General features: G+C 40.9%; 2 protein-coding genes across 2 annotated transcripts; both read left to right on the forward strand.

The window, feature by feature from the left end:
• Nucleotides 1-1,615: 1,615 nt before the first annotated feature.
• On the forward strand, nt 1,616-2,778 carry LOC6535203. The gene is made up of 2 exons (XM_002095826.4): nt 1,616-1,767; nt 1,915-2,778. The coding sequence occupies exons 1-2, from the start codon at nt 1,765-1,767 to the stop codon at nt 2,605-2,607; spliced, it is 696 nt and encodes a 231-aa protein (XP_002095862.1). The 5' UTR covers nt 1,616-1,764; the 3' UTR covers nt 2,608-2,778.
• A 1,753-nt stretch (nt 2,779-4,531) lies between these two features.
• LOC6540170 (putative ATP-dependent RNA helicase BoYb) lies at nt 4,532-8,227 on the forward strand. Its single transcript, XM_039374003.2, has one exon. The coding sequence runs from the start codon at nt 4,539-4,541 to the stop codon at nt 7,911-7,913; it is 3,375 nt and encodes a 1,124-aa protein (XP_039229937.1). The 5' UTR covers nt 4,532-4,538; the 3' UTR covers nt 7,914-8,227.
• The last annotated feature ends 9,127 nt before the right edge of the window (nt 8,228-17,354 follow it).

Consider the following 17,354-nt stretch of genomic DNA (forward strand, 5'->3'; position numbering starts at 1 on the left):
CAGAACGCCCGCCCCTCAGTTTACACAATGTTGCCTTTGACTGTCCCAAATCCAAATCCACTCAACTGTCCAAATTAGTCCGCTGCATGGGACACAGTGCGAAAACTCAATTTGCTCCGGAAATGGATCGTTCTGCAGCTTGGCCCCATACCCGTTCGTCAACTGCCATCAATTTGACTAACAGTATTCACGCCAATTAACAAATTAATTGCCTACTTTGTTGACTGTATTTGAAGGAGGCGCATAAACCTGCGGCCAATTCCCAATGGCATCCTAGTTTTACAAGCAAGCACAGCAGAGCTCAGCACAACCACAAAGTATATACGCTAATGAAATTTTCAGCCCAGGCGGCCCTTTGGTGGTTCAGTCGGCCGGGGGTGGTGGGCGTTGGGGGGCGATGTGTAATAAGTGGGCGTGACTAGGCGGAGAACCAGGGGTTGCGCAACCTGTGGGCGGTAGGGGGCGTGTTTGCAAAGCTTTTAATATAATGACACATTATCATAGCAATGTCGGCGATGTCAAAAGCAAGGCGAGTACACACTTGAGCCCTTTAAGTGCTTAAGCCCTTTCACTTCACCAGATTGCCGGCTGCAACGGTGAACAGGCCCACGCACCGGCAGGTAATGCGATGGGCAGGAATCGACGGCTCCGTTTAACTTCGAAAAAGGCGGTGCACGATGTTTTATGGCTTGCAATGCACACGGACCCGAGGGGACATAAGTTTCTTTATGAGGTTAGAAAACTAGTTTTAGTAACGCCTACGTCAGTGCAGGTTTCTTATATAAAAAAAACCTAAATAAACTGTTTCAGTGTCGAAATAGTTGAGGACACCGCTACGTTCTTGATTCACATTAAAAACCAGTTGCAGCAACACTTATTCCTGCAATCAGATAATTCGGTAATTATTGTTACTGCTGATTGTCGGTGTCATCATATATATTTGTCTGTTGCTTGTTGTCTGTTTTTGTCGAGTTCTATTCGAAATCAGATGGCTTATCGCTTTGTGACCGATGGATGGAGTGTCCTAGGCGGGAGTTGTAAAAATGTTCTTGTGGGGAGCACCAAAATAGACATTGTGGAGTGATCTGCACCCATTAAAGCGCTTTTACAAAGGTTCTGTCACTATTTAAAACTATAATAAGCAACATAAGTACATGGATGATTGTACCTGAAGAGACTGTGAGGTAATAGGGAAACGAATTTGCAAATCGTGTTCAAGGTCAGCTTTCAAGAGCTTCGCCGAATTTCTCTTGTAAACTGGCGTAGAACTTGTTGAGTGGATGGCGTGTGGAGTGGTCGGCTGAAAACTGGTGAAACGTTCATACATAGACCCGTTCTTGCTTCTCGCAATGCTCTTCCACATTAGCTCCATCGAGCTCTTACAATTCATCGCCGACGCACGAATGGACACTTCACTTCGTAAACCAGATCCAAAAATAATTGTGCTCAAGTGCGTGGTCGAATGCGGATCGACAAATTCGGCAACCGAAGACCAGAGTCACTGTCATCGCCTAAGTGGTTAATAGAGTTTGTTGTTGGTTTTGATGAGCACTCGACTCGGCGGCTATAATTTCATCTCGACTGAGTTTAACCTACCACAGAGATTGGTAATGAAAACTTTATTCCAGCAAGCCTGCCAGGGTCCGGCTATAAAGACGCGGCCGAATTGGAGCAAAACATCATTGGGTTCAATACTAACGACACAGCAACATCTTCAGTCAGTTCGAATAGTTCTAGAATTAACTACAGAACTATAGCTTCAGAATGGTAAGCTTCATTTCGCCCTAAATGTTTCGTCCTAAAATATTTAGTGGTGATATGTATTCAACTATTTCTTAACTATCAAAATAAGTTATCGAATATTTTTTGAATTTTAAAGTCTTTGTTTACGTTTTTGGCATACATTCTTAACAGAAACTCTTCAATGCCGTCCTTACCATCTGCCTAGTGAGCTTCGCGGCCGCCCAGTCCGCAGATCTCCTTACCGCACTGGAGCCTTCCTCCGAATACCTGCCACCCGTCGGCGAGGCGGAGGCCGCCCAGCTCTCGGAGAACGGATATAAGTACAGGACCGTCCGCCGGCTTAGGTTGCGGCACCGCCGCGAGGTACCTAACCAGGAGTACCTTCCGCCCGTGGAAAACGCACCTAGCCAGGAATACCTGCCCCCCGTAGATGCCGCAGCCATTGGGGACACCAAGGTTGCCGACGACGGTTACCGCTATAAGACCGTGCGCAAGCTTAAGTTCCGTGCTCGTCACCGCCGCGACGTCTCCGAAATAGCTGAGCCCAGCAGCGAGTACCTGCCACCCGTACAGGTTGAGCTTGCTCCCGAGCTGAAAACCGTTCTGGGTGATGATGGCTACAAGTACAAGACAGTGCGCCGGCTCAAGTTCCGGCGCCACCGCCGCGAGGCTGTCGCCGAAGAGGGTACCGCAGAGTCCGCCCCTAACGGAGAATACCTGCCCCCCGCCGAGGCCGCCGCTGCCGCCCCAGCTGCTGCTGAGGCTGAGCCTGAGCCAAAGGCCGTTGTGGAGGGCACTGAGCTGGCCAAGGACGGCTACCGCTACAAGACTGTGCGCCGTCTGCGTTACCGCTACCGCCACTAGGCCTCTGAATCGAAACTAGGCAAATTGAACCAAATTGATCCTGAAAGTACATTTAAGGAGTAGAGTCGGACGGGCCTCAGCCATTCGACTGACTTCTCTTTTTTGCGCTTCCTAATACTTATTCACTCAGTTGTCCCAGCATATGGAATAATAAAATTTATTCACAAAAAATCAGTGGTGGAGTCCTCTAACGTATTTCCTTACGAGCCGTCAACCTAGAGCCCCACGAGAATGGGATCGAAATTAACATACTCTCCAAATTGCACATTAAATAATGATATTCGTATGGAAAAAAGGCTCGACTAGAAGCTAAAGCCGATGGGCAAAATGGAATTGAAATCAATGGCCAAGCAATTGGCAAAACGCAAGCGGAAAAACGTTTGGCCCTCGCCAAGAGGGAAAAATTCTATTTTCAAATTAAGTGGCCGGAGCGCAGGCACTTTGAGTGCAACGACTTTTCATCTTTTGCTCGACTGTGCCGGCATCTTTTTACGGTCAACTTTTCGTAATATTATTTTGCATTTATTTGCACAAAGTTGATTTTTCTCTGACTTTTCTGTTTTCTTTGGTTGGCTTTGCAGACTGCCAGCCAAATTACAATATTGTAGCGGTTCTAGTCGTTGCTCCTGATATTAGGTGCTTGGTTCTTGGTTCTTGGCTGGTGGTCCAGAGCCAGGGAAGGACCGAATACAGCTGCAAAAGAGTAAATAAAACAGTGATTTTGCGCCAAACACAAAGTTTCGTAATTGAGCGCTTGACTTTTGCTAGCTGGCCCTGGCCAAAATGTTATCAACGTGTTTAGGTGCAGTAAGGGATCGATGAGCTTCCCAGGCGATCGTTGGAAAGAAGCATTTAGACATTGTATATTTAAAACCTTTTTTCGGGTAGTATATATTTTTTAATAAATAAAATTAAGTGGAGCCTCTGTGAACTATGCCAATTAAAAATAAAGAAAAAATCTTACAGATTACAGGTTTTAAATAACAGCCTTTAAAGCAATCAGAGGTTTCCGTTTAGTGAAGTAGGTGACTGGTAAAAGGAAGTTTTTCCGGCGCTCAAAGCCGCCTGCTGCCGATATGCTTAAAGAATTCATCAATGGTTAAATGGTATTTATTAGTAATACATATATATTATTTGCTATAAGCTACATATATCTTTGTTTAAACCTAAAGAGCAGTACACCTTAAAACAAGAGAGAACGCTATAGTCGAGTTCCCCGACTATCTGATACCCGTTACTCAGCTAGTGGAAGTGCGGGAGAGAGTTTTCAACACTGACAGTTTTTGGCGTTAGAGTGGGCATGGCAAAAAGTTTTTTTGCAAATCGATAGAAATTCTTGTAAATTTCTAATACAAAAATAAAAAAATATCAAAACATTTTTCAAAAGTGTGGGCGTGGCAGCTTTGGGCGGTTTGTGGGCGTGGCAACATGAATCGACAAACATGCACTGCTTCTGTCTTGGGAGTCTGTATGCTTAATCTCAACTTTCTAGCTTTTGTAGTTCCTGAGATCTCGAGGTTCAACGGACAGACAGACGGACGGGCATGGCCAGATCAACTCGGCTATTGATCCTGATCAAGAATATATATACTTTATATGGTCGGAAACGCTTCCTTCTGTCTGTTACATACTTTTCAACGAATCTAATATACCCTTTTACTCTACGAGTAAGGGGTATAAAAATGTCGGACCATAGTTCGTAATCTATAATATTAAGTGCAATAAATTTAAAACATGCCGATTAGTAATACAATGTTTAATAGTTTACATACATTTTTTCCCCATTTATTTTGTTGACAGGTTTTCCCGTTCAAATTTAAATGAGGAAATTTACATAACAGTTCATTAATGAAAGCATTGATTTACTGCAGCCGATGAAAAAATTGGCGATCGAAAGCTTATCGATAAATAGTCGAATTCCAGCTGATTCCATGCTTTTCAAGAACTCTAGAAAGTGCGATCATATTTTCTGTAATATATTTTCCAAAACTCCAGAAAGTGTAATTATATTTTCTGTGGTATTTTATTGCAAGATGATGAAAATCAGCGATGAAAAGCTGGCAAACATAATGGAGAACCTTGAAAAAACCTGGCAGAGGATCACCGTCAGCACTTCTTCGAGCAGCAGAGGCTCAGACTACGAGCTTGGCGACTCGTATTGCCCCCAGGATGTCGTCCGGCCCCTGGTGGCCACTAACTGCTCCGAGTATGCGGTGGCCCATGCAAACTGCGTGTTGCGTCCGGCTCGTCGATTTGCGGAGGTTTTTCTGCTGCCGCACATCCTGGAAACGATGAGGAATTTGGGCCTAAACCGGTTGCTCCGACTGCAGAGCTACACATGGCCACACTTGGCCGGAGGATCTGGGCACGGGGCGATGATTGTGGGGGCTCCGGGCAGTGGTCGCACTTTGGCTTATGTACCATCTGTTTGCCATGCCGTTTCCAGCACCCTAATGGAATGCACATGCCAGCGCAAGGATGTGAAGCACGAGTGCTGGCAAACGGATCAGTATGGGCCCCTAGCCTTGATCCTTGTGCCTGATCTGCGACGCGTTCACCAGGTGAGCGCCTTGTGTCAAGCAATGCTGCGCAAGGCGCAGAAAAAAAACTGGCTTACATTGACCCTCAATATTTGCTCCACGAAAGGTACCCAGTTCTTTCTGAAGCTATTGAACGGAGTTGGTTGCCTGGTGGCCACTCCTGCTCAGCTGGTATGGTTTTGGCAAGAGGCCCCTGGACTAATGCGATTCCCCTGCCTGCAGTTCCTAGTGTACGACGACTTGGACCTGATGTCCAAGGAGCAGCTACAGAATGCCCAGCAGGTGCTTCAGGAGATCCTCCCTCTGTCACACTCTCCCCAAGTAGTAATGGTTTCAAAGTCATATTGTCCCACGCTGATGTCTAAACTAAGAGCGGTCACCGATAAGCCGGCTATTGTATTCGGCGATATTCTGGAGGCGGCCGTTTACGGCGGAGCACGTATACGGATCTCCATAATCCAGTCAGAAGCTAAAGTTAATGCAGTGGTCCAAATGCTGCAGCAGTGGTCTCCCGAGGAGTACCGTACCGTTATATTTTGCAGCGATGACTGTGACATGCAGTGCCTTGTGGCAGCTCTGGAAGACCGAAACTACAGCTGTCTGCCTTACTACCAGACTTCAGATCTGGTGGTTCGGGAGCAAGTCAATAACTGGCGGAAAAGAAGCCACGGTGTTATCCTGCTGTGCACAGACAACTGCCCGGAGCTGGACATCCGAGATGCGCACACCCTAATCCATCACAGTATGAGTAAGTCGTGGAGCAAGTTTAAATTAAGGCACCTCAAAATATCCGACAATCTGTGCAATATCGTGGATTCCACAGCAAACATTGTTAAGATGCCACTGAATTCTCTGGTGCTCCTTGACAATAACAATCACCGTCAACTGCCGCGTCTCGTTGACTTTCTTCAGCTGCACCAAAAAGTGGACTACTACTTGGTTGAGGTGGCCAAACGGGTACGGCAGGAGTTGAGCGAAGCCAGGAACGACCAGCATGCGTTGTGCGACCAAATCCTACTCCTGGGCAAATGCTACGATCCTGTTTGCGAGAGCCGTCATTACCAATCCCATTTGGATAGGAGGCCTGACTATTTGCCTGCGTCTGGAGATGTTAAAGTTCAGTTGGTCAAGGTTTACTCGCCGACACATTTTTGCGTTCGCCTACTTGAACACCTACCGATCAAAGGCACCTGGCAAATGATGGAATACTCGGCTGTGCAGGAATTCGGTATGCAGCTGATGCAGAGCAAGGAGCCCCGACGCTACTGGCCACCTGTTGTCGGAACAATTTGTATGTACCACACCACATTGACAAAAGAGCGGGTTCGCGTCCTGAAAGTGGCGACTATTAAAAACCCTAATATAGTTCAATCCGATTTGACGGTTGAACTCCAGGCCCTAGATGTTGACACGCGGATCTTCTCTACCAATTGTGGAAAACTGTTTGAGTGTCCGGAGACGTTGCAGCAAAAGGCGCCGTTGGCCTGCGATCTGCGGCTTTACGGTTGTGTGCCTTATTCCGGGGAGCACAGCTGGAGTGAAGAAGACTGTCGTAATGTAAAGTACATTCTTACCCAATTTCCAAAGGATTACTTCCTCCAGACCAAAATACATTTCGTCGCCGCAGGAACTTTGTTTGTCCAGGATCTGGTGGCCATGGTGTATGCTGATCAATTTAAGGCTCATGTGCGGCATCTAAGCCTATTACGGTGTCTTGTTGAAACCAATTTAGCCAAAAAGTGTGAGCATGCTGCCAAAAGGATTCGGGAATTTTTTGTGGAGGTGTTATTAAATAAAAAAAAAGATAAGAACGTTCAGGAAAAAACGAATAGCAAACCAAACGAAGAAATTAAAGATGCGATGACCGATCAGCCAGGCAAACTGCACAGCCAGCCCGGTTTAAGCGGAAGGTGTCTGAGACTGGCCAATATTGCTCACGAGTCAGGCAAGGAGAACGAGCTGCTTCAGGAACTGCAAGAAACACGATCTAAAACACCAAAAGCACCACACCAATCCAACGAATCTGACAGGCCTCAACACAATGAAGACGAATTTGCCCAACTGCACGAGTGTATCATGAAATGCGCCTATCTGCAGATAGAAGATGGGGGCAAACCGTGTAAGAATTCGGACCATGTGGTCAGCGATGCAGTTGAATTCCTTAACATTGTGATGAACGGTGCCTTTACAAATAATTACAAGCCGAATACAGCCAATGATGCTACACCATTGACTTTGATATCGCCTGACCATACCCATGAGAAGATTCCATTATTTCTACTACCTACTAATGTAGTGCGTCCGACCGTGACCTACTATCAGACCATGACTACCTTAGAGTTACAGGTGTTTCTTCCAGAAGATAATCAAGAATACCAGGTGCAACTGCTCAAAGCACAGTTGCTCTTCAGGGCCATTTTCAAGTCCTCAGATATAATACTACAGTTTATCATGACCCTCAGATTTCCATACAGCACCATGAGTCACCACATCAGCGGACGGACCGTGTACATAAGTGTCACAAAGGTGCTGGCCCTTATTGATCCTTTGGCATTTGGCCAGTATCGATTTCTCAAGCCTAATCATGATATGTTCGATAAAGTGGATCACCACCGCCTGATGACACAAAACCGATTGGCTAGTTTCCTGGAGGGTATGGATTATGTGAAGCAAAGTTGTGAGGCTCAGGGCGATGTCAGTGAGGACGAAGAAAGGAATATGGAAGGAATTGAGCGTCCAGACTGCCATAAAATATGGGACTCATAATCAACAACTAAATGAGAAGGACATTTAGAACCATTGTTCTTTTTTTAGACCTAAAAAAAATTATAAGGTTGTTACTGCCCAAAATTACAACATTTTATATCTCTTAAAATTGTCATATTTTTAAATCAGTTAATCTAAACGCTTGCGGTAAAAGAGAAAGTTGAAAAGCATGAATAGTATAAAAAACTTAAAATGAGGTACATAAAAAATTTAAGTCTTATATTAAAACCTGAATAACTTTTTGGTCGCCTAAGAATAAAGGATAGAAAAAAGCCGTTGTAATTGGTATAATAAATTGTGGAAAAGGTCCCAAAGTGCATTGTATTTTCTCAACGCAGTTCAGCTGCATGTTTACCTTAATTAAAATTGTGAGATATTTCTACCTTTGACTAATACGCAAGGGTATATAGCTTGTCAAAGGTAATTCCTCTATTGCTCTATAATGTACGCAGTCCGCAAAGTGATGAAGCGCTCCAGGACTTATGTATAGCATATGTACATAATATATACACGAAGAAAGAAATAACTTCTGTGCTTGATCGATTTTTACGAATGAGTTATGAGATATACACCAAAGTTAAAAAAATTAAGGAGTTATGCCAAAGGAGTGTATGCCAAAACATTAATATTAAATAATTAGGGCTCTTGAAAAATTCTTGTTAAAAATACTTGTCAATTGATGAGTCACATGTCACATCATTTGGTAAAATCAGATGTTACCAAAGATATTCTTTTAAAACAAAGTTTTGGTGAACTCAAAGTAATCCTTTTTGTAGGTTTGTTTGTCTGCCTACAACATAACGTAATTTAATTTAAATATTATTTTTTACATTCTTTCTTCATTTTAATAAAAACTAAATAGGCATGCAGATGAGTAAATTTTATAAATTTTAAAGCCAAGTGCAAAATTTAATTTTAAAGATTTAATTTGAAGATTAAATTTTCCTTCTCTTTGCTACAAAAGAAATTTGTATTATACATGTTCTCGTTGAAAAGGATTTAACAGGTAGAAGGAAGTTTATGTATTTATATTATTGTAATAAATGTATTTATTTTCAATATATACATACAGCTGCGAAAAAAAAAAATAGCAGCACTTGCCCAGTAAAACTTTGAATAAGTCTCCTATCTACAATTTAGGGCTTAAAAGGACCTGAAATACCTTTTTAGAAAGGTTAAACAATTCGCTTTTTAGGAAATAAAAAATAACTACAATTGTTTTATTTATTCTTATCTTAAATGAGGATCTTTGTTAAAAACGACAAAATTAGGCGAAAAATAAAATAGCAGCACTTCATGAAAAATGCTTAAACTTGATAGTAAAAAATTCACTAATAACAAATGTTTGCGTGCTAAAACTACACCCATCCCACTAATTCAATATTTATTACTAATTCAATATTTATTATTACCAGTAACAGGATCGCAACGTTTTGGCATGGAATCAACCAGTTCCTGGCACCGTTTTAAGGATATTTTGCTCCAGGACTCCTTAATTACACCCAAAGTTATTCGTTGTTAGTTGGCTTTGAAGCTACAACTGCTTTTCTTATATCTGACCAAGAATTTTTGATGGGACTACGGCCTGGGGACTGTACATGCCAATCCAAAACAGGAACAGATTTATTTTGGAACGAATCCTTGGCTTTCCTGCTGGTTTACTAGCGGTCATAGTCTTGTTAATAGTATTCGGAAAAGGGTAGCATCATCGTCACCAAAATATCCACAAACACATGTTGATCCATGATGGTTTTTATTCATGGTATATTATGGTATTGCCCCAACTACATAGTACGAGAAACACGCCCATACCATTATACAGAATCCTTCGTGTTTAATTGATTCTACTGTGTGGTTTGGCTTATATTCGGTGTTCCTAGGGTGCCTTAAATGCGATCAAGATCCATTGCCACCAAAAAAACCCACCTTGCTCTCATCTGACAATAAAAAGTTCGTCCATCTTTCGCATGGCCAATTTAAATGTTCCTTGACGAACTTAATGCGCTTGGGTACATACCCAAGCTCTCATTTAAAAAAAATGACTTTCCTTGGACTACAGCCTTTTAAACCATGTTCCCTTATACATGTGTGAACTGTTTGCACTGTTCCAGATATGTTGAGATCCTTTTTCAGTTCGGTAGGAGCCTTCTGAAGAGATGGGTGCCCAATGATTGTTTTTCCCACGTTTTTCGGGATTATCGTTGTAGGTGATTACATTTCCTATAATTTTGTTTTAGCATTGAAGGATTAGACCAATATTTCTGTGTTAATTTTCTTCAGAAATTGGTTTTTTGACCATGTCACGTTTATCTGAAGTGCAATGTTCTCCTCGTCCCATTTTAATATTTTTTTAAGGTATGTTTAAAATATAATGTTAGAAATAGGAATATAAATGTCAAGTTTTATAACCATGTGCTTTTCACCACAACAAAAAAATCGATAGTGCTGCTATTTTTGTTTTCGCTGCTTGTTAGACCTTGGTGCCCAAAAAAAATGATAAAAAACAAGAGAGAACGCTATAGTCGAGTTCCCCGACTATCTGATACCCGTTACTCAGTTAGTGGAAGGGTGAAGGAGAGTCTTAAACACAGTTTTTGGCGGTTTGTGGGCGTTAGAGTGGGCGTGGCAAAAAGTTTTTTGGCAAATCGATAGAAATTTACAAGACCAATACAAAAATGAAAAAATTTCAAAACATTTTTCAAAAGTGTGGGCGTAGCAGCTTTGGGCGGTTTGTGGGCGTTAGAGTGGGCGTGGCAAAAATTTTTTTGGCAAATCGATAGAAATTTAAAAGACCAATACAAAAATGAAAAAATATCAAAACATTTTTCAAAAGTGTGGGCGTGGCAGTTTTGGGCGGTTTGTGGGCGTTAGAGTGGGCGTGGCAACATGAATCGACAAACTTGCGCTGCGTCTATGTCTCTGGAGTCTGTATGCTTAGTCTCAACTTTGTAGCTTTTGTAGTTCCTGAGATCACAGCGTTCATACGGACGGACAGACAGACGGACAGACGGACATGGCCAGATCGACTCGGCTATTGGTGCTGATCAAGAATATATATACTTTATATGGTCGGAAACCCTTCCTTCTGCCTGTTACATACTTTTCAACGAATCTAGTATACCCTTTTACTCTACGAGTAACGGGTATAATAAAGGTATGGACAATTCAAATTTTTTGTTTTGATTTTATGATGGGAAAAATATCTAGCATTATGCGAAAAATCTGTATTTCGTACCTTCGGTACCGCAACCTTAATTTATTTGATCGACAAAAATACGTAGTGGTGCTGATATTATTTTTTTTCGCAACTGTGTACATATGTATTAATTTATTTTATATACTCTTTTATTGTTTAGGGATGCCTAATTATTATCAACATGCTAAAAATAAAATGTCCACGCCTCTACCGCCTATAAACCGCCCAAACATACATTTTTATACCCGTTACTCGTAGAGGCAGAAGGAAGCGTTTCCGACCATATAAAGTATATATATTCTTGATCAGGATAAATAGCCGAGTCGATATGACCATGTCCGTCTGTCCGTCTGTCTGTCCGTCTGTATGAACGCTGTGATCTCAGGAACTACAAAAGCTAGAAAGTTGAGATTAAGCATACAGACTCCAGGGACATAGACGCAGCGCAAGTTTGTCGATTCATGTTGCCACGCCCACTCTAACGCCCACAAACCGCCCAAAGCTGCTACGCCCACACTTTTGAAAAATGTTTTGAAATTTTTTCATTTTTGTATTGGTCTTGTAAATTTCTATCGATTTGCCAAAAAACTTTTTGCCACGCCCACTCTAACGCCCACAAACCGCCCAAAGCTGCTACGCCCACACTTTTGAAAAATGTTTTGAAATTTTTTCATTTTTGTATTGGTCTTGTAAATTTCTATCGATTTGCCAAAAAACGTTCTGCCACGCCCACTTTAACGCCTACAAAGACTGTTTAAGACTCTCCTTCACACTTCCACTAGCTGAGTAACGGGTATCAGATAGTCGGGGAACTCGACTATAGCGTTCTCTCTTGTTTTAAATTGATTTGTGTTTAGGTGGCAATTTTCGCTGTCGCGTTACTAAAGGATCTGAAGTTATTAATAGACGGTAAAATAAATCGGTGTTTGTTGTCGAAATTTTTTTGTATCCCTATTTCTGGATTCAGCAGCTTCCTCTGACAACTCGCCGATCGATATGAGAGCATTTTCAATTATGGCAGGCCCGTGTATATTCTTTTGTGTAAGATAACTCAGACATCTGCAAAGTTCTGCAGCTGAAATTTTTTAAAACATTATCTGTAAACATTGACCAATATTTTAAAATTAATTTCATCGTGCTATCAGGTGCCCATCACTTTTGAAACTCTAAGTGAAAAATAAGTTCACCCAACATTTAATACTTAAAAAAACACAGGTTTCACAATCACTTAACAAACAAAAACAACACGTCAGAAACTCTAACACTGCAAAAAGTTACAGTAAATACCTTTATTTGTAATATTAAATGATTCCATTTTAAAAACACTTTATATTTAACGCGTAACAAAGGACAAGCAGCAAAATACGGCGAAAACTTGACGTTGAAGACTGCAAGACAGCTTGAGTTTATTATTGCTTAAACGTATGTTTGCAAATATTTGCAGCTAGACTTACGATTTTTATTTCCTTAAAACATTGACAAATACAGTTTTAGCACTCATTAAGGGGGGGTCGGAGGGCAATATATCTAAAAGTTTACTTAAACTAGAAAAATGACGTTCACATAATACACAAAAAAGGTATAATCCATCAAAAATTCACCAAATATGATTAATCAATTCAATGAATTTCACAATAAGAATTTATTAAAGTAAATACCTGAAACTTTAAAATTCATTTTAAATAATTAAAATTGGACCTATCAATCGCACGTTTTACCACTTTGAAATTCACTTTTGTTGCGACGAAAAGCAATCAAAACTTCGCTGTGCTGCAAAAATGAACAGTTGTTCTCCCTTTACACTATATTTTTAGAATGTCCCGTTAGAGTTAAGACAAAACGGTTTTGCCATACATTTTAGAGACAATCTAGTTACTTTTCGTAAATATTTGGAAACATTTTTTTTTCATTTTTAGCGCAACCACTGTGCACTGGTAGGCATACAATTGACTCTTAGCCAAATAAATCGGAAGCCCGTTTGTAAAAACAAACTCTTTATGCTTGTTTCTAGGCTCTGTACTCGTGGAGTTTACTAGATTCGTTGAAAATAATGTAACAAGTAGGAAGCGTTTGCGACTCAATAAAGTATGTATGTATATAGATTCTTGATCAGGATGACTAGCAGAATCGATATGCTCATGTCCGTTTGTTTGTCCGCGTATCCGTTTGAATGTCGTGTCCTCGGGAACTATAAAAGCTAGAAGGCTAAAAGATTAAGAATGCAAATTTTCGTGACACCTTGGTGGTGCAAGCTTATTGCATATCGTTTGCCACGCCCACTATAACTCTCAGAAGCCGTCAAAAATACTACTTATGACAAAAAAGGTTCTGGAATCCACTTTTGACACGAAAAATGATATTACATTTCTGGGCATAAGTACGTTTAAAAATTAACATATTGACCATAATGTACACTTACAGTTTGGAGGTTGTTGAAGTGTTATTATTTTAATAAATCCTTGTTGATAAAAAAAAATATTATTATTATTTTGTGGTCAATTTGGAATTTGTCTATTGAAACCTACTGGTTAGTTTCAACCTCATTAATGTTAATTTTTGGTGTTACATAGTACTGTTTAAATAATTGTACTTTTATTTTTAATTATTTTCCTTCGCAAACACCTGAGTACATTTTTTTTTCACTACCCCATATTCACATGAAATGGATAATGCAGTCGATTTTGGAGAAGCATTAAAAACATATTAATAGCTAATATAAATGAAAAACGAGAATGTGGCTAAGGTAAATTTAATACTACAAAATCGTTTGTCAGTGTACTTTACGACGCAACTCACATGTCGATAAGCTTTTAATCACATAACCGCTTCTCCAGCATACAAAATTTCTAAGATCAAATATTGTGACAAAAAATGGTTTGCACTTGAATTTATTAAATACTTACTTGTCCATTAGAAATTTCTATTAAAGCGTGTCAAATAAGTAAATTTTTTTGATAGTGTACTTATACATTAATTTGCAAATTCATAATTTATTTCAAATCGTCCTAATTATTTTCCTCGTTGGTGCTTTAATGCTACATATCAATAGGTGCAGAATTTGAAGAGGTTGCATTTAAAACAAGCGATTAACTTCATCTTGATGATAACTTTAAATTTACGGTATTTAACCAACTAATGTATACTTTACTTGTTAAAAAGTATGTGACAGGCAGAAGATAAGCTTTATCAATTCTGCTTAAATTTGCCAAATCGTTAGAAATTCACAAGATTGGTAAAAAAGTACAAAAAAAATCAAAGGGGTTTCCAAAAGTGTTTACGTGGCAGTTTTGGGCGGTTTGTGGGCGTGGCAAAAAGTTAGTTGGCAAATCGATAAATATTTAATAAATGAATTAAAATGAGATCTTCTTATCTCCGATTGCAGAGGGTTGCAAAAGATGCAATCAGAGATTTTTTTTGTAATTTTTCACCAGTCTTGTGAATTTCTGTCGATTTGCCAAAAACCCTTTATCCATGCCCACTCTAACGCCCACAAGCCGCCCAAAACTGCCACGCCCACACTTTTGTAAAATGTTTTGATATTTTTTCATTTTTGTATTAGTCTTGTAAATTTCTATTGATTTTCCAAGAAACCTTTTGCCACGCACCACCCAAAAACTGTCAGTGTTGAAGACTCTCGTCCGCACTTCCACAAGCTGAATAACGGGTATCAGATAGTCCGGGAACTCGACTATAGCGTTCTCTCTTGTTATACCCGTTACTCGTAGAGTAAAAGGGTATACTAGATGCGTTGAAAAGTATGTAACAGGCAGAAGGAAGCTTTTCCGACCATATAAAGTATATATATTCTTGATCAGGATCAATAGCCGAGTCGATCTGGCCATGTCCGTCTGTCCGTCCGTATGAACGTTGAGAAACTAGAAAGTTGAGCATACAGACTCCAGAGACATAGAAGCAGCACAAGTTTGTCGATTCATGTTGCCACGCCCACTCTAACGCCCACAAACCGCCCAAAACTGCCACGCCCAAAAACCGTCAGTGTTGAAGACTCTCCTTCGCACTTTTTCTAGCTAAGTAACGGGTATCGGACAGTCGAGGAACTCGACTACTCGTAGAGTAAAAGGGTATACTAGATTCGTTGAAAAGTATGTAACAGGCAGAAGGAAGGGTTTCCGACCATATAAAGTATATATAGTCTTGATCAGGACCAATAGCCGAGTCGATATGACCATGTCCGTCTGTCCGTCTGTCTGTCCGTCCGTATGAACGCTGTGATCTCAGGAACTACAAAAGCTAGAAAGTTGAGATTAAGTATACAGACTCCAGGGACATAGACGCAGCGCAAGTTTGTCGATTCATGTTGCCACGCCCACTCTAACGCCCACAAACCGCCCAAAGCTGCTACGCCCACACTTTTGAAAAATGTTTTGAAATTTTTTTATTTTTGTATTGGTCTTGTAAATTTCTATTGATTTGCATAAAAACTTTATGCCACGCCCACTCTAACGCCCACAAACCGCCCAAAGCTGCTACTCCCACACTTTTGAAAAAGGTTTGACATTTTTTCATTTTTGTATTAGTCTTGTAAATTTCTATCGATTTGCCAAAAAACTTTCTGCACGCCCACTATAACGCCTACAAGCCGCCAAAAACTGTGTTTAAGACTCTCCTTTTCCCTTCCACTAGCTGAGTAACGGGTATCAGATAGTCGGGAAACTCGACTATAGCGTTCTCTCTTGTTTTTTTACTTGTCTTGTAAATTCCTATCGATTACCCAAAAACTATTTATCACACCCACAAACAGCCCAAAAGCAACAGCCCCAAACTCCAAATATTTTTTCATTTTATTAATTTTTCTCAAATTTCTACCGATATTACGCTACCCCAATCTTTCATGGCCGTGACATGCTGTTTCCTGTCCGAAAATATCTGTGTGCCACGGATTACATTGCAGTAATTGACTTAATTTAAGCTGTGGACCGTGTTCGACACAATTGCAGATCCATCAGCGCCCAGAACGCATACTGATACTGATAAGTCGAATCAGAATCAGACAGAGCGGTGTGCTGTGTTCTGCTCAAAAAGGAAAGAGAGAGCGAAAACACAGTATGTCTGTGTTGGTGCGATTGATAAATACGAGTGCGTTCTTAAAGCTTATTTTTCAGATGACCAAGCGGGAGACAACAACGAGTAAACAAGGGCAAGAGCAACAGCAGCAGCGGACAATATAGCTGATTGCAGCAGTGGCAAATTGAATATTTGCCAGCGCGTATGTGTGTGCAGCCCTTGTGTTTGTGTTTGTTCGCATTGTTAAATGTCCGCACCAGCAGAGCAGCCAAATGGGATGATAGATGCCGAATGTCGGATAGCGAGCAAGCAGAGCGAGTGGCTACCATTGTTAATCCGCAGTTCGCTCTCTGTGCCCTTTGCCTCCGCCTCCGCCCTCGTCTTCTCAGCTTGCTACCAAAACTCAACTTCAACCCTGCTCTCTGGGAACTCTTATTTTCAAGCTGTTGCTTCAGCTTCCGCTCATCGTTCAATTGTTGCTCTGCGGATGCAGCGCTCTCTGCCGGGTGCTGCAACTTCTGGGTCCGATCCGTTCATTATTTATCCGGCTAGTGGAAAGCAAATACCGCGCACAAGCCACTTAGTACTATCAATCTTGGATTACTCACTTGGCACGGCGAGGCGATAACGTGCCACTGCCACAAACGGAACCGCAACGGCGATAAATACTTTCCACAGCGAAAATAACACTGCTTTACAAAATTACAAATTCTGTGATTAAAGCATTTACACATTTCACTTATACAGCACTATCAGTTATTTATGTTAGAGGAGATGAATAGAACAATCCCTTTTATACAACGATTTTCGATAAATAGAAGTATGTACATACATATAGTTTATATTTTTCTACTACAAATAACACCTTTCCCTAATGAAATACGTTACTCCGCTAAGTTGTTCTTAAGAAAACGACTTTTAAGCTTTCATATAACTTCGAACAGCGCTATCTGTGGTTTTTATACATAAAAAGTTTATAAAACGAATACTTTCAGATTGGATGCGTAATTACAATATTTAAACAACCCTTTGTGGACCCTCGCTATGCCAATTTTTTATGTTGTGTAGTGTAATTGAGCATTGGATTGACAGCCTCCGATTGTTTACATCGGCGTAGGCGGCACAGCAACAACAACAATAGCATCCTCCGTTCTCTTTCTCTCTCTCTGGCGCGGAGGAGAAAAGAAAAGCGCTATTCGCTCACTTTCTCTCTCTAGCCG

Source organism: Drosophila yakuba, chromosome 3L, assembly GCF_016746365.2.
Source record: "Drosophila yakuba strain Tai18E2 chromosome 3L, Prin_Dyak_Tai18E2_2.1, whole genome shotgun sequence".
Classification (NCBI taxonomy): Eukaryota; Metazoa; Arthropoda; class Insecta; order Diptera; family Drosophilidae; genus Drosophila; species Drosophila yakuba.

Excerpts from the sequence above, each read along its gene's own strand:
- LOC6540170 (XM_039374003.2), top strand. The coding sequence starts at position 4,539 with ATGCTTTTCAAGAACTCTAGAAAGTGCGATCATATTTTCTGTAATATA.